Source organism: Oncorhynchus kisutch, linkage group LG1 (assembly GCF_002021735.2).
Source record: "Oncorhynchus kisutch isolate 150728-3 linkage group LG1, Okis_V2, whole genome shotgun sequence".
In the NCBI taxonomy this organism is placed as follows: Eukaryota; Metazoa; Chordata; class Actinopteri; order Salmoniformes; family Salmonidae; genus Oncorhynchus; species Oncorhynchus kisutch.
In genome coordinates, this window is record NC_034174.2 from 44,030,632 (window position 1) to 44,054,143 (window position 23,512).

Here is a 23,512-nt window from a genome sequence, read left to right on the forward strand (position 1 = left end):
GCAATTCGACCATGAAGGCCTGATTCACGCATTCCCTTCTGAATAGTAGATGTAGAGATGTGTCTGTTACTTGAACTCTGTGAAGCATTTATTTGGGCTGCAATTTCTGAGGCTGGTAACTCTAATGAACTTATCCTCTGCAGACAAGTAACTCTGCGTTTCCCTTTTCTTGTGGCGGTCCTCATGAGAGCCAGTTTCATCATAACACTTCATGGTTTCTGCGACTGCACTTGAATAAACGTTCAAAGTTCTTGAAAGTTTCCAGATTGACTGACCTTCATGTCTTAAAGTAATGATGGACTGTCATTCTCTTTGATTATTTGAGCTGTTCTTGCCATAATATGGACTTGGTCTTTGGCCAAATAGGGCTATCCTCTGTATACCCCCCTACCTTGTCACAACACAACTGATTGGCTTAAATGCATTAACAAGGAAATATATTCCACAATTTAACTTTTAACAAGGCACACCTGTTAATTGAAATGCATTCCCGGTGACTACCTCATGAAGCTGGTTAAGAGAATGTCAAGAGTATGCAAAGCTGTCATCAATGCAAAAGATGTCTACTTTGAAGAATCTCAAATATATTTTGATTTGTATAACACTTTTTTGGTTGCTACATGATTCCATATGTGTTCTTTTATAGTTTTGATGTCTTCACTATTATTCTACAATGTAGAACATAGTAAAATAAAGAAAAACCCTTGAATAAGTAGGTGTGTCCAAACGTTTGACTGGTACAGTATGAAAAACTGACAAGCAAAATGAAACATTCACAATATTGTATTCAGTCTTAGTATGGTATTATTTTTATTTGAGAAAGACAGTAACCCGACAAATAGAAAATGACAAAATGAAAATTAGTATATTTTGTAACATTTTGCCAGTTGCAGTTCAGGATCAGATCCTAGGATAAGTTATTGCCGTTACAGCTAGTTGTCATTGAAGGTTGTTATAGCATTCTAACTAATTGGTCCTACATAGCTAGCAGTCATTCAGGGCCAGTCACAGCACTTGCAGGAATCAATATAGACGAGGCCGGGCTGGCATCGGTGCAGGTAGGTGTTTCCACGGAAACACTGGAAATAGGTGGTGTTGTCGATGACGTTGACGTACAAGCCATCTGGGCGTCCGGAGCAGAAGCTGAGGATGGGGTCAGGGGTGGTGGTGGGGGCCCGAGTGGTTGTGGGCTTGGGGGCGAAGCCTGGGAGGGAGAAAGGGAAGGAGGGGTGGAGGGAAGAGAGTGGGAGATAAGATGATATAAAAACCTACCTTTAATGTACTTGACTTATGGGTTTATAAAAAAAAACTAGAATTTAACTTCAATGGAACTGAATTTACCCAGAGAGTTGCGGAGGTGATTGACAAGAGGGAAGGAACCATCAGCACAGAAAGCACCAGTGAAGTCATCCATGTCCAGTGTCCACACGGAGGCTCCTCCCAGGTTCTTGTTCCTCAGCCAATGGACCTGATGGAGCAAAAGGGGACAAAGACAGATGTGTAAACATGGACATGGGTATATAGAGAACTTGATTGATTGATGGATCAATTGACTGAGATGTTCCTGGCATGCACCTTGGCAGCGTAGCTCTCCTTGTTGTCATAGCCCACCCAGGAGCTGCCCTGGACAGCATAGGGGACCTTCTGCTCATCAATCCACCCAACAGTGGCGCTGGAGGTGAAGGCGCAGACCTGGGAGGAGAGAGAAGCATCCTGTTAGCTAATGACAAACAAACACATAAACAAACAAAACAACACAATATAACATAGTGTTTTGAGATCCATGGCCTGTATGCTTTGAGTTTGAGAAAAAGGCCTCATAGATCAAATGTACCTCGTAGTAGGACCAGTATCCTGCTTCGCGGGTGAATGGGCCGGCGTCAGCAGGGCCGTTGGCGGGAGCTCCCAGGCCAGTGTTGGTGGTGGTGAGACGGTAGGTGCGGCCATATGTGGGGAAACTCATCAACAGCTTCTCAGCAGGGGCACCGTTGTCCAGCCAGTAGGTGATGGCAGAGTCCTAAATCACATGGACAGGTGGTTAGGACAAGGCAGTGAAGTTGAAGGACATCAACACCAATATTTCCTATATGTAAATAGTTTATTTACAAGTTTCCTTTATATAATCATGGTCAATAACACAATGGTTTACAAGTACTTCCTGGTTTAATACTCAGCATGGAATAGAATCAATCCTAATAAAACCAAGTGTGTGTTAGTCTTACGACGTTGAAGTCGTAGTGTGTCACTGAGTCGTGACTGCTGCGGTACAGGGGGCTGTTGTGTCCGGTTGCTTTCTCCCAGTGTCCGTGAAAGTCATAGGTCATCACGTTGATGAAGTCCAGAGAGCTGCATAGACATAAAGAGACAAGTATATGGAGTATAGTGTGCCTGTTGAGTTTGTAAGATTCATGAATAGGATGTATGGTGTTATTCTCTATTTTAAGGTTTTCCTTCATTGACTAATTCGTCTTTTTTAGATCAAATGTAATTTACCCAAACTCTGGTAAAAAATTATTTCAAAATGTGTTTGACGAATGTCTCTTTCACCCTCAGTCACATGCTGCCTACCTGGCGATCTGGGCCACCTCGTAGCTGGAGTTGATGGTGGGCCGTAAAGCAGCCACGCTGGCAGACAGCAGCAGCTGGGTTAGCTTGGTGTCTTTGGCATCTTCCATAAAGGCCTTCTGCAGCTCCTGTAAAGCCATACAGAAACATAACGTTCTGACAGAAAGTAATATAAACTATTTGGCCCTTCAGGCCGAGCTAATCCCTTCAGCAGGTGGTAGATCGCTATACAACCATACATAGTCCCAGAAAATGAAAGTAACACATTGAAAGATATTGGTGCAAATTCTCACTCATGTTATAACTGTCAGTAAAAAAAAAAAGGTTCTGTGCAAGCTTACCCTGACGAGCTCGGTGAACCTCTTCCTGTCTCCGTTGGGGCTGCCGTTCTGAGTGGGGTACTCCCAGGCCAGGTTGAGACCATCAAAGTTGTGGGAACGCAGGTAGTTGATGGCTGACTTGATGAAGGCCTGGCGGCTCTCAGGTTTGGACACCATGCCGATGAATCTGGAGGGGGAAGGAGACATAATTTAACTATTATTCTGGTTGTGAGCCTATATGAAAGGACTGAAACCCAACAGACACAGCAGTCCTCCAGATTAGGACAAAAACCGGGAAACACTATGATAATTATAATTGATTTCTCAGGTGCTGGGTGCAAAAAGACAAATCTGCCTTATGTGGAATTGCGCAATATAATATCGTTATCAACCAATAAGAATCATCACTAGACTTACGGGCTGAGTCCGTTGACTGTGCCTCCGACAGAAAGCAGAGTCTTCAGCATTGGGTTCCTGCGGATCAGCGAGATAAGATGAGGAGTCAAACCTAGTGTTCATCATGGAGTTATCAACTAAGGTCCAACTCTCACTGAAGTACACCCAGAGTCACTCACACGTTCTTCAGGTTGTTGAGGCTGATGTATAATGTTTCGTCGTTCCACTCGATGGGGGCGACCTGGTTGAAGCTGTTGATGGTGGCCAGGCCGTAGACCACATGGGTGCAGAGGAAGGGGTCGATGTTCTCAGGGGTGAATTTCCCACTGCTGGGGCGGTACTGGGCCCAGTTGGTCATGTGGCAGACCAGTTTGGTGGAGGCGGCTGAAGGTAGAGAAGGAAAACTATTCAGAGACAGAAGTTCACATTGACCTTTTGGGGTACCTTAAAATAGCAGGCTGGACATTGTGTTCATTGGGATGCTCTCTTTATTATTCCAAATGCTTATGGGGGATCTGTGGTTTTTGATGGGATTGCCAAGCATCTTGAGTATGAACCACAGAATTATTTAGAGATAAATGATGTATTCTATGGTCTAAACATTTCAACTGAGAAATGTAAAAAGGTTGATGACGAAAAGGCTTACCAATCTGCACCATCATCAGAAGGCCCAGACCTGAGGAGAGATGACAATGTTTTCATACACTGAATGACCCAGGCCCAGAGGATCATATTGAAGAATAATGATAAGAATATGATGAGGATGATGATAGGGATTATAATGACTGAAGAAGCCTGCAAGCACAGTGAGTCTATGGTACCTGCAAGCACAGTGAGTCTGGCCATTGTGTTGTGAAATCCAGTCGGTTATCTTTAGAAACAATGTACCTGTATAAATAAATACAAAATATGACATAAATGCATGAATAGACACACATTTATTATTTTTTTGTATTTTTTTTTTTACAAATGAACTAATACAGAGTTACTTAAATATAGATATATAACAACATGTTATTATTATAACATTTTGACATTTCATTATTAAAATACTTTTAAAAGTATAGAGCAGTTCAGTTGTTATGTTGTTAATTCAGATGAAACGAGTTTGTAAATATTAAGTATTGGATACTGTTCGTAATACACAATCCATAATATTTAGCAATGAACCTATGTTTCTGTAATAGCGAGATAGCAAACAAAGTCAGATGTATGTATGTCCAGACTTAGGTCAAATGTATAAACAATTAAAATACTTGAGGTGCACTTTACATAACTTGACTGGTACAATGGAATCGCTAAAATGTTCCCAAAAGTGCACCCACCCCGCACTGTGTTCAATAATGCATTTGAACCAAGTCTGTTGCATGCATCCAGATGTAGGATCTTAAGTTGATCACTCTTTTACTGCTGAGAATTGAACCTTCTTGTGTATTTCAGGTGTAAAAAAGCTTCTAAAGTTTGTAATTTCTACCTTGAAATTTCAGAATTATTTGCCGTAGTGAAAAATGTATGTATCCCTACGAAAAATATCCTTTAATTATAATTCACATAATAATTCACATTTCCTGTTGCTGCAGGATTATTTTCCTACTGTAGCAAACTGGCTCAAATGAATATCCTACATCTGTACACACACTCATTCACTGTTAGCAAACCTCCTCGATCTCTTTACATGCAATTCTACAAGTTAATTAATAAACACACTTTCATCACCATGTCATCCGTGATAAGTAAGGTGCAATATAGTAGGAATATTACCTCTGATATCACAAGCAATGTTACATAAATGAATATAAAGTTACATATTAGATACAATACATGAATACCATATTACCTTTCTCCACCAGTGACAGAGGGAGAGTTCCTACAGTAGCTGTGCTGTGTTCTTGCCGATTTATACTTCTCATTTTCCCTAATAATAATTGGTACCAAAGTGCAAGTGATAAGATTCCTGAGTAATCCGGGAAGTGGGAGACGAACTGATTACCTAATAGATTCAATTACACACACTAGGTAAAATGGCAAGTATTATGACTTACTTGAAAAGGGGATATTCATGCCGCTAGGTCACAACTGACATAATAAAGCAATCTAATATGATCATGCTACATCTGCCATGCAAATTCAACAGTGGTGAGGAAGTAAAAAACACAGTGGAACAAGCATGATTTAAATACAATCCCAAGGTGTTTATTGAGTAATATTTACAAGTGCCATACCTCCCCTTCACTTTCCCATTTAATCACAGATTTAGAAGGGCCCAATGGTATCAGAACATTTCAACATTTCAGCCCAGCCAGCTGACAGACAAACACATCCTAGCAAACACGTTGCCCTTAACCACTGATACAGGGACATATTTGTTTTCATCCCTTTATGGTTCAGGTTATGATTCCTAGATCTGTGGTTAAGGGCAAGCTCTACCTCAATAGCCATTGTAGCTTCCACCAGGAAGTGTGATTTGAATCGACTTCTTGAAAATGACACAGAATATTCAGAGAACAGGGGTTTGAAAAGATGTCACCTTAGTATTACAGAGATGCTGTAAGATGATAATTACTTTTAATGGGTCTTTAGCCGATGGGAACTTTGCATATAAAAAGCGTTGGGTTAACAAAAACATTCACACACACACACACACACATACGCAAATGAGCTAGCAAATGAGCTAGCATTACGCAAATAAGCTAGCATTAAGTACATAACCAAAAAGGCAGTGTTTCCAATATTTCCCATTGGGTTAGAAACCAAGCAAGGGCAGATCACGTGTACTTGTGAGTCTTTCAGGCCTATACCAGTGCTGGGTGAAAAAGGAACAACACTAGCCACCAGAGAGTAAGCAATTTCTTTCTGAGTATGTGAGCTAAGTGTGCGCTAACAACTGTACTCTAGCAGTACAGCACCACACAGTATCTACAGACCGATGATGAGTGAGATCCAGTGTATATGTATTTCTTTACTACAATAACTCCTATCCTGCTCTTGAGGGAACATAGGCTGCTTTCCCAGTTGGCGGCTCTATCAGTTTATCTTGAACATTATTGAACAGCTAGATGAGATATAGTGTATAGTAATCTCCGAGCTGGGTGATCCAGTGGCTTACAGCATTACCGGCCATCTGTTAGACCCTGCAGTTGCTGCCACATGGAGGAGAATGAGATATCATATCACCAGCAACGTTTGACTACAGTTTGACAGGCAGGTTGAAAGAGAGTTAACTTGACTCCCTTGTCCTGCAATTTCGTATAGCCAGCCGGTAGTACCAATCACACTTCTACTGTCTTCAACTACGAAGTGTGAGTTTGAGTTCCCCCCCCCCAAGGAAGTCATCACTGCAAGACATCTGGATATTTCACGTGTTTTTAAGCTGCCCTCTTTCTTCTAAGGTACATTGAGCCACATACAAAAACAGTTTATAAAACACAACACTCCCAATCCAATATAAAATTACCCTGAACACCATCAGGCACAGGGTTAAGTGGCTTCACCCACTAAAATCAAAACAACATCATTGGTCTAAACATAAAAACTGTCAGGTGGGGACTAGTGTGGTGCTGAATATGTCTATGTATTATAAAAGCAACACTACTGTCACTACTGGGGCACTCTGGGTTGACAAAAAAATGCTCTCTGGAACCTAAAAGGGTTATTCGAATGTCCCCATATGAGAACCCTTTGAAGAACTATTTTTGATTCCTGGGAGAACCCTTTTGGTTCCAGGGTTCTACTTGGAACCCAAAAGGGTTATCCTACAGGGACATGGGAAGAACACTTACGGAACCCTTTTTTTTCTAAGATTGTACTGGTGTTGCTGCTGTACTAACAGATTGTCATCAACATGTTTCATGTCCAGAGTGTGTTTGTATCTTGATCATTCTGATGTCGACAATCAATCGATGTCTGTGTAAGAGAGTCAATAACATCATAATAACTTCTATACAGTTGTGGGCACAACAAAGTGAGATGTAGCTAACAACCAAACAACACCAGAAAAACCATCATCCAACCACTTACTCAACAAATCTTTTTCACCTCTCAGACTTTTACAAATAACAAAACACAATATGATTTTGGCTTCACCAGACCGCTTGCAAACCATAAAAAGTATTGTTTGATTCCTAAGCTCCTGAGATGTATCGAAATCATGAGCTAACAATTACAATTTATGATGACCCACAAACCCTGAAGTGCCGCAAAACTTCTTGATACCTTGCACTGTTCTACTGCACAGAACAACATTTGGCAGCAGAACTGTGCTGCCACAGGCCAATTTGCCTATGAATGTTTCAGAGCAACAGAAATGAAAAAAACAAACAAACATACAGTAGTCGCCATTTTGTTTCCTGTTGCCTAAGCTTCATCTACCGGTAGTTATATTCAGAACAGACACACTGTGTTGAAATGGCCGTTTACCATTGAACTACTTGACTATGCCCAAAATCAATAGTTCAAGGTATTATACAGAACACACATTCCACAGATTTTACAGGTGCAAGGGGGTATCAAATATGGAAAAAGAAAATCCACTGTTCAAATGCTGCCATGGTTTTATTATACAGTGGCAATAGGCTTGACAAGGACAGTGGTTGACATGTTAGTATTGTGACTTTGGGAACATTGGGAACATCTAAACAGTGTGTGGGTATTATCCTTGCATTCCACCCAAATCAATCCCACAGGGGCTTCATGATTAACTAGCAGACGCGGTATGTTCCATAGATGACATATCCTTGCAGTGAACTCTCCTCAGACAGGCAGTGTTTATGGCAGAAGTGTTGCATGATTAACAGTTAATGAACAACGGGACATGTTATGTAAAGGGGTGAACGATAACACTGTACTTTGTGATCAGTCTTCAGTACCTGCTTTCATCGTTTTATCGCAACTATTGCCATTGCGAAATACTCATCTTACACTTCAGCATAGATGGGTTTCATAACCAACCCAAAAACACTGAATTGAAATTGTTTTCCATTTGTGTCTGAATCTTCTAAACAATGCAGGCACAAAAAAAAGTGTAAACACAGAACTGATAAATATCTTTATAAAGTTGAGTTCCCAACATAAACATAAAGGTAAACATTCATTTGGATGAGTGAAGTTATTCATTCAGACGCTGTCACCGCCATAACTACATCACATAAAACAAACAAACCAACACACAGGCAGAAAATCCTAGGACGAGACAAAAAGTTGTGTCATAAGAAAGTAAGCATGCGTCCATTCACAGGGAGTTCAATTTGAAGTAGACTTCCTGAAGAGCCATGAGATGTATGAATGAGGTCACTGTTTAATCCCCCCTTCATCTTATTCAAGAGACAAAGAGTTGGTCAGTGTCTGAGTGCACCAGAGATGTCTACTGTTCTGTATGTACACATGATGTTCTACATACAGAAGTTACGTTGGGTGACATATAGTGCTAAGCGATTAACCAAAATGTTATTTTTTGTTTTTTAATTATTTGAATTCCATGTTTTTTTTATTTATTTTTTACTGTAAGCTCAATGCACTGTTTTTCTACAAAGAAATCAGATCAAGCGCAAACTGTGATGTAGTAGGGAGATGTAGTTTTCAACAGCCCAATATTCTATATAGTTTACTGCAGAAAATGTGGTAATTGACTATAATGACCATAATCCATTGCGTGCCTACTTGTCCGGTCAAGTTTGTGGAGCAGATATGGAGAGGGATAGAAGGGAGGGATAGAGAGAGCAGTTGTTTCTTCGCGAGGTATCTCTACCCGACAATACAAGTGTTTGATAGTTGGTATTCAGCAGTCATAAAAGTATGCCTTATTTACTTGGAAGAACTACTAAAATAGTGATTTCGTCAGACAACGTAGGCAGCAGCTCTATAGAGCCAGGTAATATATAGGATGACTCATTGGGGAGCACAGAGATAGTAGGCTGGCTGGCTGCAACTGCATGAGCAGAGATGAGACAATGTCTTGGATTTAAATTTTTTTAAAGGGCCCAATCAGATCTGCTTTAGCCAACATCCGCAAAACTGATGTTTTGACCGTGTAGTAGGTAGAACTGTGTTAGAGCTGTCAAATCCCCAAGCAGCTCCCGGCATTATACCTAAAGTGGACATTACCATTGGCTGCAATGAGTCGCAATAAGAGAAATCACATGCAGCCTTGATTACAAATTTGAACACTAGAATGTGAGATGTAATCTACACCTTGATTAGTCTGATGGAAATCCTTATTATTTAAGTTGAATGATTTTACAATTTCAGTGTAATTATTTATACATAGAAGTTCCGAATAAGAAAGTGTAGGCTAACGCAAATGGGGCGGTTGTAGCTTCGTGACGATGATCCCCAGAGCAGCTGCTCACCGATTTGACTGCAGTACAGTTTCACCTCTGACACCTCCAAAACATCCACCCGCATGGGTGTCTGCTAGTGCCAGTTACTGCTTGATCTGATTGAATCTAGTCCGAAGTTATCAAATAAAACAAATGTATACATACACAACAGACATATTTTATTAATAAAGTAATGTGAATGGTTAATAAGTGGTACGCAGTATTGGGTCGTCACTTACCATCATGGGGCTTAAAAATAAAAATCTGTGTTATTACAGCATTCAACCCACATTATGCATAGTGCATTTATTGTTAAAAAAACAACATTGAAACCGAAAACCATTTTTTAAATTTTTTTAAACTACACGAAACTGAACCGACTTCAGAAAGCACGACTGACATACGCTATCGAGCTTAGGGTTCATAGCAGAGTAGGGGAAGCCAGGAGACATGGCGAGTGTGACGAATTGCCCTGCTGCTTTGAAGGAGGACAAAAGCCTCTCGTATCCCCATAAGGCATGGTTCTAATGACACCAATGTAATTGACAATCAGGTAGTCTGACCCCTCCCTTAAAACCCATAGACACACACACTTAAAAAATGTCCCGGTTTGATGTTCTTATAAAAAGAAGAATAAAATAACCATTTTAATTCCCCCCATCCCCCTTGCTTCAAAATATTACCCCACACACCCTTGTCCACCTGTTCAAAATACCCTCCCCGCCACAACAAAACAATAGATAGGTGAATCTGAACAATAGGCTTTACACCATGACTATGACACAATGTCCAGGGACTGGCGGAGATCACAGGTCCAGTAAGCCAATAAGAGTGAGGGAGAGTGTGGCGGTGAGAAGGAGGGGAGCATGATTGGACCATGGGGATCTTGCTTGGTTCTGCACCATCATTCCAGTTCCTGTTTGAGAGAAAGAGAGCGACAGAGCGAGAGAGAGAGAGGTGGGGTGGGGTGGGGGGTGGGGGGTCAGAATTGCAGACATGATCTAGTACAGTATTATCCCAACAGTTGCCTACTTGCCTCCTTGGCTTTTTTGAGGAGTCACAGCTAGGGTCTCAGAATAGTGAAAGACAGGTCCTAATATGGAGCACAATGGAAATACTAATTGACTCACTTAAACCTGTCTCTCTGACTGGCTAAAACAGCTCTATTGTGTTCTAACTTTAAGCAGGCTTAAAGGTGCAATATGTAACTTTTTAGGTGACACAACATAATTCTCATAGAAACGTGAGTTATAGATCTGTCATTCTCATTGAAAGCAAGTCTAGGAAGCGGTAGATCTGTTCTATGTGCTCTATTTCTAAGCTTCCATTTTTAAGTTTAGTTTTTGCTCTTTTACTTTCTACACTATAGTTGCTTGTTTTGTCACATAAACTGAAATTTTTGCAACTAGGAAATGATGGAGTGATTTCTGCATAGGTCAAATTTAAGCAGGATCTAAGTACTAATGTGTGTGTGGTGCCGGCGCACACGTGTGTACAGTACAGATGTAGGATCTTAATTTGATCACTCTTTTGTTGCTGAGATGTTTCCGCACTAACACACGGTTATATTAACAGTATTCTATTTTTCATGTAGCCTCGTTTTGACCAGATAATAGCCTTATCACCGATCAAGCAACATTAAGGACTAAATGTTCAAATCCTGCTACTACAGGATTATTTTGCTGAGACAAATTAAGATCTTTCATCTCTATGTGCATGTCTGCGTGCACTAATACAGAGCCCAGTGAGGTAACCCCCCATTAACCCTCACTGCCTCTCACTAAACCCCGTCACTCAGTGACAAACCTCAACTTCCATCAGCACCATATCAACCTCACAGGCAGATGTCGTGTGTGGCCGCCAGATGATACAAAATACTAATTAGTCCCTCTTGGTTCAAATGAGCACTTATGCTCTTGTACCCTTCTGTGTGTGACAGCTAGCTAATCCTGTTAGCCTCAGGCCATGCTCGCTGTTGGCGGTAGACTTGGTGAAGAACAGGAGGAGAGATTTGGATTATTTCCTCCTGTAGTGAGTTCTAGTCACAGCAGGAGTGGTGTTGCTGCTAGGCAAGTCCCAGGTGGGGATGTAACTTAAACCTGACACAAAACCTTGCCTGGATAAGCTCTGGGGCTATGTGGTGTGTGACTGAAAAACATGTGTTGTGCCGAAGTCTCCCTTCCATCAAACCTCAGTGTCAGTGGCTACGTCCCTATTACATCTCCTTTTGTTCACTTCCCTTCACTGATTTGAAAGGAATTGACTGGCATATAAATATGGTGGAAATTCCCTTTAGTATAGCCCATCCTTCCACCAATCCAATGCTTTTAGATTTGTGGGAAGTAGCGAATGAATGTACACTTCAGGAAGAAGGAGATATTATTGCGACATACCCAGTCAGTCTGTCTCACCTGAGTCGCGGGAAACAATGGTCTCGTGTGCGGCTCCGTCTCCTCCCTCCCCCCAGGAGCGTATCTCCAGGACCACATAGCCGTTGTCTTTGGGTAAGGGCAGGGTGACGGACGTCTTCCCCTTGTCCAGAACCTTCAGTGCAGACTGGCCCTCATGCTTATACAACACCTGAAAGAAGAGAGAGGGAGGGAACCGCTTCATTTCAGATTCTGACAAACTGTACAGAGGAAATCAGTTATTTAATGTTTTTCCTTTGCCCCTTTGTTCAATGTTTGTTGAAGTATTTTTGGTTTAAGAAGCTAATGTTTCTATTCCTTTTATTTTTTCTCTCTGCACACTATCGCATTATAAAAACAATAAATGATTGTTAATGTTATCTGTTGATGATATGCCGTATCATGCTCTAAGAGTTTTATTGCTCTGCAAACCTGATTACTTACACAAGTAGCTCATTATGATTTATCCAAACAACATGAATCATTTTGACCGCATATCTCCTTTCACTTCACACATTTGAACATTCTTTAAAAAATTTGGACCGTGCATTTGCAATATGACAAACACATATCCACCTGCACACACACATCTCTCCTTCAAAACAGACACCACTCACCTTGTAGCCCAGCACAGCTGATTCGTTGCCGAGGGCCTTGACATGATCCCACCTCACAGTTACCCATGAGCCATCAGTCTTCCAGAACACGTTGCCAGGGGGGCGATTAGGAGCTGTTAACATAAAAGAACAGACAACAACTTACTGGCCGGTCTCTCACCATCTGAAACTTACTTGACCAAGACATGACCAGGAAGTTATTGAGGAATTACACTTAGATACTTAATAACTTGGTAATACAAAGGTCTCGCGTACAAATTATAGATACAGCGACGTTATGATCCAAACTGTAACCGAACTGCAAACTAAAAGGCATGATATCATATATAATATACTAATATAGCTATGTTTGTGCGTAATGTTGATGTTCGTGTGTTCCGAAAGGGTTCGTCAGCTGTCCCCATAGGAGAACCCCTTTTTAGTTCCAGAGAGAAGAGAAGAGAGAGGAGAAGATCCTCTGTATCAGGATCTAAATCCCCTACTAGAATCCCTTTACACACTTAAAAGGAAAACTCCACCCTCAAACTATCTTTTGGTATTTGTTTCATCAGTCCATTGTTGATATAGACCCAACATGTTTTGTATGTCAGCGATCAACTTTTCAAGAGATACGACAAAATGCATCTGACAGGCTGCATTTCTGCATTTTAAAAGTGACATATCTTGAAAACATGACTGTGGACATGCAAAACATCTTGGGAACTACAGTGTATATCAATGGACTAATACCCAAATATCTTTTGCCTTTCTTGAAGCCCAGTGCATGCTGGTAGTCAGGTGCATGGTGGATATCTCCCCTCCCAAACACACTGTGTGTTTGAACCCCTGGGGTATTCTCAGCCGGTAGGGACAATCCATCTTTTCCCACATGGGAGAACTCATACTTGCACCGCTGGCCTAACCCAGTTATGTCACATCTGATCCCTCGAAGAGGGTTGGGGCCCAGGGGACTGAAACAATATTTGAGTGTGTGTGTTTGTTATGTCACACATACAGTACGGTGTGTTGGTGGTGGAAATGTTGTGTGTGTGTGTGTGTGTGTGTATCCTACATACGTGGTCTCCTGGTAGTGACAGTGGATTTGGGTGAGGCTGGTCCTGTGCCAGCGCTGTTGTAGGCCAGCACGGTAACATGGTACCGGGTGCTGGGTCTCAGTCCTGCCACGCGAGCCGTTGTCTCCAACCCGGCTGTACGCACACGGTCTGCAGCTGCCTCCCGCTCATGCTGACGCCAGTACCGGATCTGTAAACACACATTTTAGTGTGCTGATGCCACCAACAGTACATCTCTGTGAAAAACTGGGGGCCTTCCCCAAAAAAGAAACTACCAAATAATTATGACTGTTTTTTTTCTCACAATATACTGTGAGGTAAATATGAACAGATCACTTGAAGGCCCTAAAATGTAAGCATTTTGTTATCTCTTAAACAGTTTCCTTTTAAATGTGTACAATGAACAATAACCAGATTAATGAGCAAAGTTTCCTCCAGCTGCCCTGTCATAACATTAATGACTCTCACTCTGACTCTCCCCTTTTTCCCCCTCAGGGCCATCATGATAACCAGCCAGACCTAATCTGCCTGGTGACGGATCCCAACCAAACAACACATCAAATAAATGAATAAAACCTTTATTAGTCGGGGGATATAAGATATCAAGGCTGAGGAGATGAGGTGAGGTCATCTCCAGGGCAATGTCACTGTTGCCTCAGGATGGTAATAGCATAGCTGTTACCTCAGTTAACTTTCACACCAGTACTGACTGGTTCAGACTGGTTTGAACCTGAAGTCTAGATATGGGTCCCAAATTGCATGCTATTCCCTTTATAATGCACAACTTTCGACCAGGGCCCATTGCTTGTCACATTGTTTGGGGTAAATGCACATGTCGGGGTATATCGGGGTATGATATATTTCATGGTATATGTATATGTTCATGTTCATATGTTGTGCAGGTCCTTAACCTCGTAACCTCTGAGGATGCCATTGGCGCTGAGGTGTTGGACCGGGTCCCACGACACCTGCATCTCGAACGCCGTCAGAGCCGTGGCATTGATCCTCAAGGGCGCCACCGTGGGCTCTGCATGGAGGGGCAGGGGTCAGAGGTCAAGGGTCAGGGGTCAGGGGTCAGGGGTGAAATTAGGGTTGAGGATTATATCCAACACACACAAGTACGATAAACACAGTGAACAAATGTGGTTGGTAACATTTTGTTTTTTGTGTTTTTGTTCGCCCTCTTGTGGCAATGTAGCATAATGCTCCTCATCCTTCTTGTATAAGCCAGATCTGTTCTGACTCACCCTCCTCTGCAGAGTGCACCAGGGCAATCTGGCTGAAGGGACCCTCTCCTTTACGGTTGTAGGCTTTGATCTTCACCTCAAATGGGCAGTAGGGGGACAGGCTCTGGTTGGAGTACACATAGCGAGACGACTCCACGTTGGAAACACGCTCCACCACCCATGTCGGAGTGTTCCGCTTCCGGAATGCCAGGATGTAGCCAAAGCCATCTCCATTCTGGTACTCTCTGGCCATGGGCTGGGATCAGATTCAAACAAAACTTAATGTCAACTTTGACAAAGCTCTCCATCTAACTCTCTCTCTAAAATGCGCACACACACACACACTCAGGCATGCGTACACATACACAGACAGACATACTTACGGTCCAGGTGATGATGAGTTCGTTGCGGTCTCCTCCTCCTCCACCTAGTCCACTAGGGGCCACTGTGGGAGCTGCTTGCTGGGTGCGTACGGTGTGAGAGGACATGCTAGGCTCTCCACTACCCAGGATGTTACTGGCGATGACCTGGAACTCATAGTCCATCCAGGGCAACAGGCCAACCACACGAGCCGATTCAGCATTGCCTTCAATGTTAGATGGTTCTGCGGGGGGAGAGGAGTATGGGGAGAGGGAGAGGTCAGGGACTGATTGATTGATACAAAAACATACATTCATATGCACGAGTGCACACACAACGGTGGTCCTCTCACCTGTCCTCATCGTCCTCCATCCGGATGACAGTGGGGAGCAACCCATGATGACATACTTCCCGATGGGGCTGTGGTTGTCATAGCCACGACTCCACCGCAGCTCCGCCGACGTCTCAGCAACGTTCTTCACCACTAAACCACCAGGAGGTCCCGGGGGGCCTGAGGAGAGACCGTTGGAGAATGCATGGTCAGGACATTTATCCAAATTCCTTCATTTACATGCAACTACAAATCCTCACCCAGAAAGTAGTGGACGGAGCTCATTGTGGCCTGGGGATGAAGAGGATTACGCAAGTAAGTAATTAAGTAAAAATCCTCATAAAATGTAGAATCGAAATCCTGCAATGCTGTAACACAAACATTTCATGAGGATGACCATCATAGAAAAAGGACAGGTGAGTTGTTGTGATATGATCGGGTCTTACCTCTGACCACCAGTTTAGCGGAGGCTGAGGCGCTGTCCACCACGGTCTGAGCTGTACAGCTGTATGTACCGGCCTGACTCAGCTGACCACTCACTATCAACAGATCCCCTATGGTCTCCTTCTGTTAGAGAGACAGAGAAAGACAGAGAGAGAGAGAGAGACAGAGAGACAGACAGAGAGACAGACAGAGAGAAAGACAGCGCAAGTAAGAGAAAGACAGAGAGAGAGAGAAAGAAAGAGACAGACAGGCAGACAGACCGACAGACCGACAGACCGACAGACCGACAGACAGACAGACAGACAGACAGACAGACAGACAGACAGACAGACAGACAGACAGACAGACAGACAGACAGACAGACAGACAGACAGACAGACAGACAGACAGACAGACAGACAGACAGACAGAGAAAGAAAGAAAGACAGAAATAGACAGAAAGACAGAAATAGACAGAGAGACAGAGAGACAGAGAGACAGACAGCGCAAGTGAGAGAAAGACAGACAGACAGAGAGACAGACAGCACAAGTGAGAGAAAGAAGGACAGAGAGAGAGAGATACAGAGAGAGACAGATAGAAAGAAAGACAGAGAAAGAGACAGAGAAAGAAAGACAGAAAGAGACAAAGAGACAGAAAGAGAGAGACAGAGAAAGAAAGACAGAAAGAGAGAGACAGAGAGCGCAAGTGAGAGAAAGAAAGAGAGAGACAGAGAGTGCAAGTGAGAGAAAGAGAGAGAGAGAGAGAGAGAGAGAGAGAGTGCGAGAGAGAGAGTGCAAGTGAGAGAAAGAGGGAGAGAGAGAGAGAGAGAGGAGAGAGAGAGGAGGGAGAGAGAGAGAGAGAGAGAGAGAGAGAGGAGGGAGAGAGAGAGAGAGAAAGAGAGAGAGACAGACAGAGAGACAGAGAGACAGAGAGTGCAAGTGAGAGAAAGAAATAAAGAGAGATAGAGAGAGAGAGAGAGAGAGAGAGAGAGAGAGAGAGCTTGTTCAGAATTAGAGACATACTCAGTAATTGGAGACATGGTCTGCCTGATACAGAGAAACAAGCCAGGTATTCATATAATCACAGTTTCACAGCAGTACTGAATGTAATTTGAATTCAATTGAAATTCAATTATATCCAACACTCTGCTTTGAAAGTCTTTTCCATTATAAGACAACTCCAGTGGCAGTGAAATCATAGCGCTGACCATAATTTGTTTGGGTCAGGATTATAAACTCTAATCCCCAATAAACCAAGGGGCATGGAAAATCGCAATGTCACATCATCAACATAGAAGTGTTTCATCAGCAAGACGTGAACAGTAGGCTGTGACTCTGCACATTAAATGGATAGTTTCCTTGATATGGTCTGCAACTTAGATTGAAATGAGGCATATATCTGACTAATGTCTTGTAAATACACCCTGATTCATGGTCATTTTCATTAACCCTATTATTCACTCAAAATCATACCAAATGTCTTTTTGATTAAAAAAATTATCTGTTAAGCAATTTGATTCAATTTCAAACGGTTTGATTGAAAATAACCCCAAGTGAACCTGTGGATTTTTTTTGTCTTATTCATCATGATGCACACCCATTCCTGCAGTGGTACATTCTACTGTGGCCTGACTAACTCACCCCCTCCACACGGTGGTACGGTCCGGCGGGGTCCTCCAGGTCCAGCAGAGCTCCATTATGAGCCCAGGTGAAGGTGAGGTCCATGGTGGGATCATGTGACGCGTGACACTGCAGCGTGACGTTCTCTTCCTGGTTGATGTCAGCGTTGGAGGGAGCTAGGGTGATCTTAGTGGCATCTGGGGAAGAGAGGGGAAGGAGAAAGCGAAGGAGGAGAGTAGGGGAGGAGTGAAACTGTCTTAAAACAAGCACTGGTGTTTCAGTGGGCCAGTGTGTGTGTACACGTGTGTAAGAATGTGCATGCCATGTGTGTGCAAATGTGAGTGTGTTTTTGCATGTGTATGTATGTGTGCATCCATGCTTTTGTGTACCTCTAACCGACAGGTGTCCAGTGCTGTTGGCCTTGCCCAAGTAGTTCTCAGCAAAGCAGGTGTACTTCCCCTCATCTGCCCTGCTGATGTTGTGGATCCACAGGATCCCATCTGGAGTCACTGTCACCCTGGGAGAAGAAGCAGGAAATGTAATCTTTATTATCCCAAATGTTTCCATGTGTTTGCAGTTTGCACTTGTTGTTAGGTGGGAGTATTGGACAAAATCTGACACTTTTCCTTCAGATCACATTTATCTTTTAATCCCCCCCCAGAACTGTTGAGGCTTTCTGAATCAAGCCTCACTAAGTCTGAATCTAAGGTTAAAGTGAGGTTCAGGGTCAGGTGTGTGTTTGTGCGTGTACCTGCTGCTGTTGGTGAGGAGCTCAGTGCCACGGCTCCAGAACAGGGTAGGTTTTGGGGCGGCTCGCGGCCGACACTCCAACATCACCTGCCCCCCTCGGGCTGCTGGGACCAACCTCCTCACCGGGTTGGAGCGGAAGTCTGGGGCCTGGACTGGAGACCACAACACAAGGGGGAGGACAGGGAGTTAGAGAGGTTAGAACTCGGGTGTTAAGTTGCATTTCTCTTGGGCTGCAGTGTTTACGGGGTTTGGTTTTAACCCTTGAACCCTGACCTCTCACCTTGCACCCTCAGTTCGGCGTTGGAGTAGATGGTGTCGTGTTTGTTTTCAGCCACACACTGATACATCCCAGAATCCTCCAGTGCCAGGTTGATGACCTTCAGACGACCCCCATTGACCTCCACTCGGTCCTGATGTCAGAGGGATGGATGGAGAGATAGAGGAATGGATGGAAGGAGATATAGGTAAATGAATAGGGAGGGGGAAAACATCACACAAGGGAGGGTAGAGACGAGCGACATGGGCTTGTGTGTCTATGTGTACGTGTGTGTGTGTGTGTGTATATACCTGTGTGCTAAGGGGCTGTCCATTACGTAACCAGCGTATGGAGGGTCTTGGTTTGCCAGCAGCCACACAGGTCCAGTGCAGTTCTGAACTGATCTCCACCTCAGAGTCACTCATCACCTGCAGCCACTCTGGCTGGGCTGAATGAACCAAACAGATACAGGGACAAGTTCACAGACAAATTCAGGTAAACACGGATGGTTCTGAGTGTCATATAATGGTTATATTCAGGGGGAACAGGGTTTCAGACTTGCTGCTGGATACTACACTGAACAAAAATATAAACATGTAAAGTGTTGGTCCCGTGTTTCATGAGCTGAAATAAAAGATCCCAGAAATGTTCCATACGCACAAAAGGCTTATTTCTCTCAAATGTTGTGCACAAATTTGTTTACATTCTGTTAGTGAGCATTTCTCCTTTGCCAAGATAATCCATCCAGTTGACATGTGTGGCATATCAAGAAGCTGATTAAACGGCATGATCATTACACAGGTGCACCTTGTGCTGGGGACAATAAAATGCCACTCTAAAATGTGCAGTTTTGTCACACAACACAATGCCACAGATGTCTCAAGTTTTGAGGGAGCGTGCAATTGGCATGCTGGCTGCAGGAATGTCCACCAGAGCTGTTGCCAGAAAATGTAATGTTAATTTCTCTACCATAAGCCAACAGGCCTCACACTCAGACCACGTGTAACCACGCCAGCCGAGAACCTCCACATCCGGCTTCTTCCCCAGCGGGATCGTCTGAGACCAGCCACCAGGACAGCTGATGAAACTGTAGGTTTGCATAACCAAAGAATTTCGACACAAACTGGTGTTATCCTCACCAGGGTCTTCATCTGACTGCAGTTCAGAGTCGTAACTGACTTCAGTGGACAAATACTCACCTTCGTTTACCACTGGCATGCTGGAGAAGTGTGATCTACACAGATTAATCCTGGTTTCAACTGTACCAGGCAGATGGCAGACAGCGTGTATGGTGTTGTGTGGGCGAGCAGGTTTCTGATGTCAACATTGTGGTATGGGCAGGCATAAGCTGCGGACAATGAACACAGCTGCATTTTATCGATGGCAATTTGATTGCACAGAGATACCGTGATGAGATCCTGAGGCCCATTGTCGTGCCATTCATCCACTCCCTCCACCTCATGTTTCAGCATGATAATGCATGGCCCCATGTCGCAAGGATCTGTAGACAATTCCTGGAAGCTGAAAATGTCCCAGTTCTTCCATGGCTTGCATACTCACCATACATGTCACCCATTGAGCATGTGTGGGATGCTCTGGATTGACGTGTAAGATGGCGTGTTCCAATTCCCGCACATATTCAGCAACTTCACACAACCATTGAAGAGGAGTGGTACAACATTCCTAAGGCCACAATCAACAGCCTGATCAACTCTATGCAAAGGCGATGTGTTGCGCTGCATGAAGCAAATGGTGGAGACACCAGATACCGACTGGTTTTCTGATCCACGACACACCTTTTTTTTTTTAGGTATCTGTGACCAAAAGATGCATATCTGTATTCCCAGTCATGTGAAATTCATAGATTAGGGCCTAGTGGTTTTTCAATTGACTGAGTTCCTAATATGAACTGTAACTCAGTAAAGTCTTAGAAATTGTGTGTGTGTGTTTGTTTGTGTCTCTACCCTACCTTGCACGTTGATGCGTCCCTGGTGTTTGTCGCGGCCCTCAGAGTTGTAGGCCTCACACTCGTACACGCCCTCGTCATGGAAGGTAATCTCAGGCAGAGTGAGGATGGGTCCCTCTGCACTGGCCCCGGCCTTAGACGGCAACAGACCATCCACCTTCCTCCAACGCAACTTTGGGATGGGACTAAGGTGAGGGAAGGGAAGCAGTGGTGGATAAAGAGGGAGAGCGGCATGGGCAGAAGGAGGGGAAGGTGGAGGAGGAAGAGGACATTGGAGGAGGGAGAGGCAAGAAAAGGGGAATGCAGTGCGAGAGTGTGTGGATACAGTATACAACAAATCGTGTATAGAGAATGCTTACATACTTTATCGCGTTCCTCTTATTTTAATTTATTGTGTGTTTCTGTTCTACCTTGTTATTTTTAGTATTAAATTGTTATTGATTACTGCATTGTTGCAAGCTTGCAAATTGGAGATATTTTAACAATATGGGATAATAACATGGATCAGGGACTTACTTTCCGTAGGCAAAGCACTCCAGCTGGGTGGTGTGTCCTGCCAGGGCGTAAGTCTCTGCTGGAAAACGCACTTTGATAGCAGGAGCTGACTTCCTGGTATTGGCTGTGGTTAATAGAGAGGACATGTCAACAACAGCGAAAATGGCTGATGTGAAATAAAGCAAATTACACCTGCACTTCAAGTCTCTCCTCTTAGAGGAGAAATATACAGCACTGTATTCTTTGTAGTTCCTTGTCAATTGAAATGTCAAACGCTTTTCAAAACTGCACAATTACCGTGTAAGAGGAACAGAGTACTTGAATAGGCCTTTTCTCTCTACACACACACACACACACACACACACACACACACACACACACACACACACACACACACACACACACACACACACACACACACACACACACACACACACACACACACACACACACACACACACACACACACACACACACACCGTCTGGCTGCACGGTGAGCTGGTTGGCCTTGCTGAAGGTACTCTTGGTACTGATGTCCATGTCGATGGTGGTGAAGCAAAAGTAGCTTGCCGTATCGTTAGGCTCCGCCTTGGCCAGGTACAGGTTGCCCGTTACCTGGGAGACGAACCACCTACCCCCGTCAGGCTTCACGAAGCTGGGGAAGTCGTTAACGAACCAGCGGTAGGACAGCGCTAACGAGAGGAGAAAGAGAGAGAAGGGAGAGCAAGAGCGAGAGAGAAGACGAGGAGGAGAGTGAGACTTAATCAATGTGCCATAAATACGGGCTTATCAATGAAAACATTCCACAAACTAGTTCAAGGGAGCACTCAGAGAGAAAGCAGAGATTGGAATAAAAGGCATCTCAACAGTTTTTAACCCCCAAACCATAAGACTCCTGAACAGGTAATCAAATGGCTACCCAGACGATTTACATTGTGTGCCCCCACCCACCAACCCTGCTCCTCTCTGTTTATCTTATATGCATAGTCACTTTATTAACTATACATTCATGTACATACTACCTCAAAATGGCCGACCAACCAGTGCTTCCGCACATTGACTGACTGGGCTATCTGAATTGTGTCCTGCCACACACCACCCGCCAACCCCTCTTTTACGCTACTGCTACTCTCTGTTCAGCATATATGCATAGTAACTTTACCCATATCTACATGTACATACTCCCTCAATCAGCCCGACTAACCGTTGTCTGTATGTAGCCTTGCTACTTTTATCGCCTCGCTACTGTATATAGCCTGTCTTTTTACTGTTGTTTTATTTCTTTACCTACCTATTGTTCACCTAATACCTTTTTTGCACTATTGGTTAGAGCCTGTAAGTAAGCATTTCACTGTAAGGTCTACAGACCTGTTGTATTCGGCGCACATGACAAATAAACTTTGATTTTGATTTGTGTGTGTGTGTGTGTGTGTGTGTGTGTGTGTGTGTACCTGGGTAGTGGGCTGGGGCCTGACAGGCCAGGAAGGCACCTGCACCCTCGTACACTGTCTGCGGGCTCTGCCCTTCCCCAGAGAAGTCATGGAGGTCTAGAAAAACAGTAAAGGATATCACAAGAAGATAGAAAACAAACTACACGAGACAATGAAAAAAAAAACTCAATTAAATTCAGTCAAGAGTACCACAAGACGAAAGTGTACTTCTCACTGAGCAATTTCTTCTTTTCACTATATAAACCAATCAATGGAATAAGATGAGATCCACAGAAAAGAGAGTTTGATGAATAACAACGGGGATCCAATACATGTTGATTAATATGCATCAACACAGAGAATGGTAAATACATAAATATGAATAAATGAATGTACTCACAGCCGAATTTGAGATTGGCGACGCGGCTGAGTATGGTGCCACAGCGGTTCATGGCCAGACACTGGTAGGAGCCTCCGTCACTGCCGTACTGGGGACCACTGATCACCAGGTTACCGGCTACCAGTGTATACCGGAGGTCCCCTACCGGGACATTCGTACCATTCACATGCCACCTATCGGACAGGGAAGGGAAGAAGTTACATAACGCTGAAGAGATGAGCACTTAGTACCTGTACCACCTCTCTGATGACTGCTTCTCTGATGTGTGTATGTGTGCACATGTTTGTCCTTACCTGTACGTAGCAGCAGGGCTGGCTCTAGCCTGGCAGTTGAGAGTAACTGTTCCCTTACTGAGACCTTCTGGGTAAACCACACTGCTGGGCTGCTCCTCAAACACTGGCCCACTGTCATGACCTGTTATGCACACGTCCCCGCCTGTCAACACACACACACACACACACACACACAAAATCAGATTGACCAACCACCCAATTTCCTACTAGCAGCCCCTTCCAACCAATCAAGATTAAGAGTAAACAATTAGATTCCAGATTTTTTTCCCTTTTCAAACTGTATTCAACTG

The 23,512-nt window shown here is 43.7% G+C and overlaps 2 protein-coding genes across 2 annotated transcripts in view; both read right to left on the reverse strand.

The window, feature by feature from the left end:
* Nucleotides 1–786: 786 nt before the first annotated feature.
* LOC109893182 (acidic mammalian chitinase) lies at nucleotides 787–5,157 on the reverse strand. Its single transcript, XM_031825271.1, has 12 exons — nucleotides 5,119–5,157; nucleotides 4,103–4,169; nucleotides 3,928–3,957; nucleotides 3,461–3,665; nucleotides 3,303–3,359; nucleotides 2,907–3,072; nucleotides 2,569–2,693; nucleotides 2,223–2,346; nucleotides 1,835–2,017; nucleotides 1,576–1,692; nucleotides 1,342–1,468; nucleotides 787–1,204 (listed from the first exon to the last, which is right to left on the reverse strand). The coding sequence occupies exons 2-12, from the start codon at nucleotides 4,125–4,127 to the stop codon at nucleotides 996–998; spliced, it is 1,368 nt and encodes a 455-aa protein (XP_031681131.1). The 5' UTR covers nucleotides 4,128–4,169; nucleotides 5,119–5,157; the 3' UTR covers nucleotides 787–995.
* Nucleotides 5,158–5,452: 295 nt separating this feature from the next.
* LOC109893174 (contactin-2) overlaps nucleotides 5,453–23,512 on the reverse strand; it is an 84,086-nt gene continuing 66,026 nt past the window's right edge. The window contains exons 3-22 of the mRNA XM_020486264.2: nucleotides 23,223–23,364; nucleotides 22,930–23,102; nucleotides 22,551–22,646; nucleotides 21,579–21,791; nucleotides 21,121–21,223; nucleotides 20,608–20,789; nucleotides 18,950–19,086; nucleotides 18,663–18,792; nucleotides 18,384–18,534; nucleotides 18,022–18,149; nucleotides 17,654–17,829; nucleotides 16,036–16,156; nucleotides 15,611–15,769; nucleotides 15,282–15,502; nucleotides 14,920–15,154; nucleotides 14,584–14,699; nucleotides 13,676–13,862; nucleotides 12,621–12,733; nucleotides 12,007–12,175; nucleotides 5,453–10,511 (exon numbers count right to left, since the gene is read on the reverse strand). Of these exons, the coding sequence (XP_020341853.1) occupies nucleotides 10,402–10,511; nucleotides 12,007–12,175; nucleotides 12,621–12,733; nucleotides 13,676–13,862; nucleotides 14,584–14,699; nucleotides 14,920–15,154; nucleotides 15,282–15,502; nucleotides 15,611–15,769; nucleotides 16,036–16,156; nucleotides 17,654–17,829; nucleotides 18,022–18,149; nucleotides 18,384–18,534; nucleotides 18,663–18,792; nucleotides 18,950–19,086; nucleotides 20,608–20,789; nucleotides 21,121–21,223; nucleotides 21,579–21,791; nucleotides 22,551–22,646; nucleotides 22,930–23,102; nucleotides 23,223–23,364 (3,062 nt within the window). The 3' untranslated portion in view covers nucleotides 5,453–10,401. The remainder of the gene's footprint in view (nucleotides 10,512–12,006; nucleotides 12,176–12,620; nucleotides 12,734–13,675; nucleotides 13,863–14,583; nucleotides 14,700–14,919; nucleotides 15,155–15,281; nucleotides 15,503–15,610; nucleotides 15,770–16,035; nucleotides 16,157–17,653; nucleotides 17,830–18,021; nucleotides 18,150–18,383; nucleotides 18,535–18,662; nucleotides 18,793–18,949; nucleotides 19,087–20,607; nucleotides 20,790–21,120; nucleotides 21,224–21,578; nucleotides 21,792–22,550; nucleotides 22,647–22,929; nucleotides 23,103–23,222; nucleotides 23,365–23,512) is intronic.

What these genes read in the sequence shown, in the direction of transcription:
- LOC109893182 (XM_031825271.1), bottom strand. Translation starts at nt 4,127, where the DNA reads ATGGCCAGACTCACTGTGCTTGCAG. An exon ending in CAGACTCACTGTGCTTGCAG is followed by an intron (nt 3,958 to 4,102) that starts GTACCATAGACT and finishes ATCTCTCCTCAG; the next exon opens with GTCTGGGCCTTCTGATGATG. An exon ending in GGTTCACCGAGCTCGTCAGG is followed by an intron (nt 2,694 to 2,906) that starts GTAAGCTTGCAC and finishes ATGGCTTTACAG; the next exon opens with GAGCTGCAGAAGGCCTTTAT.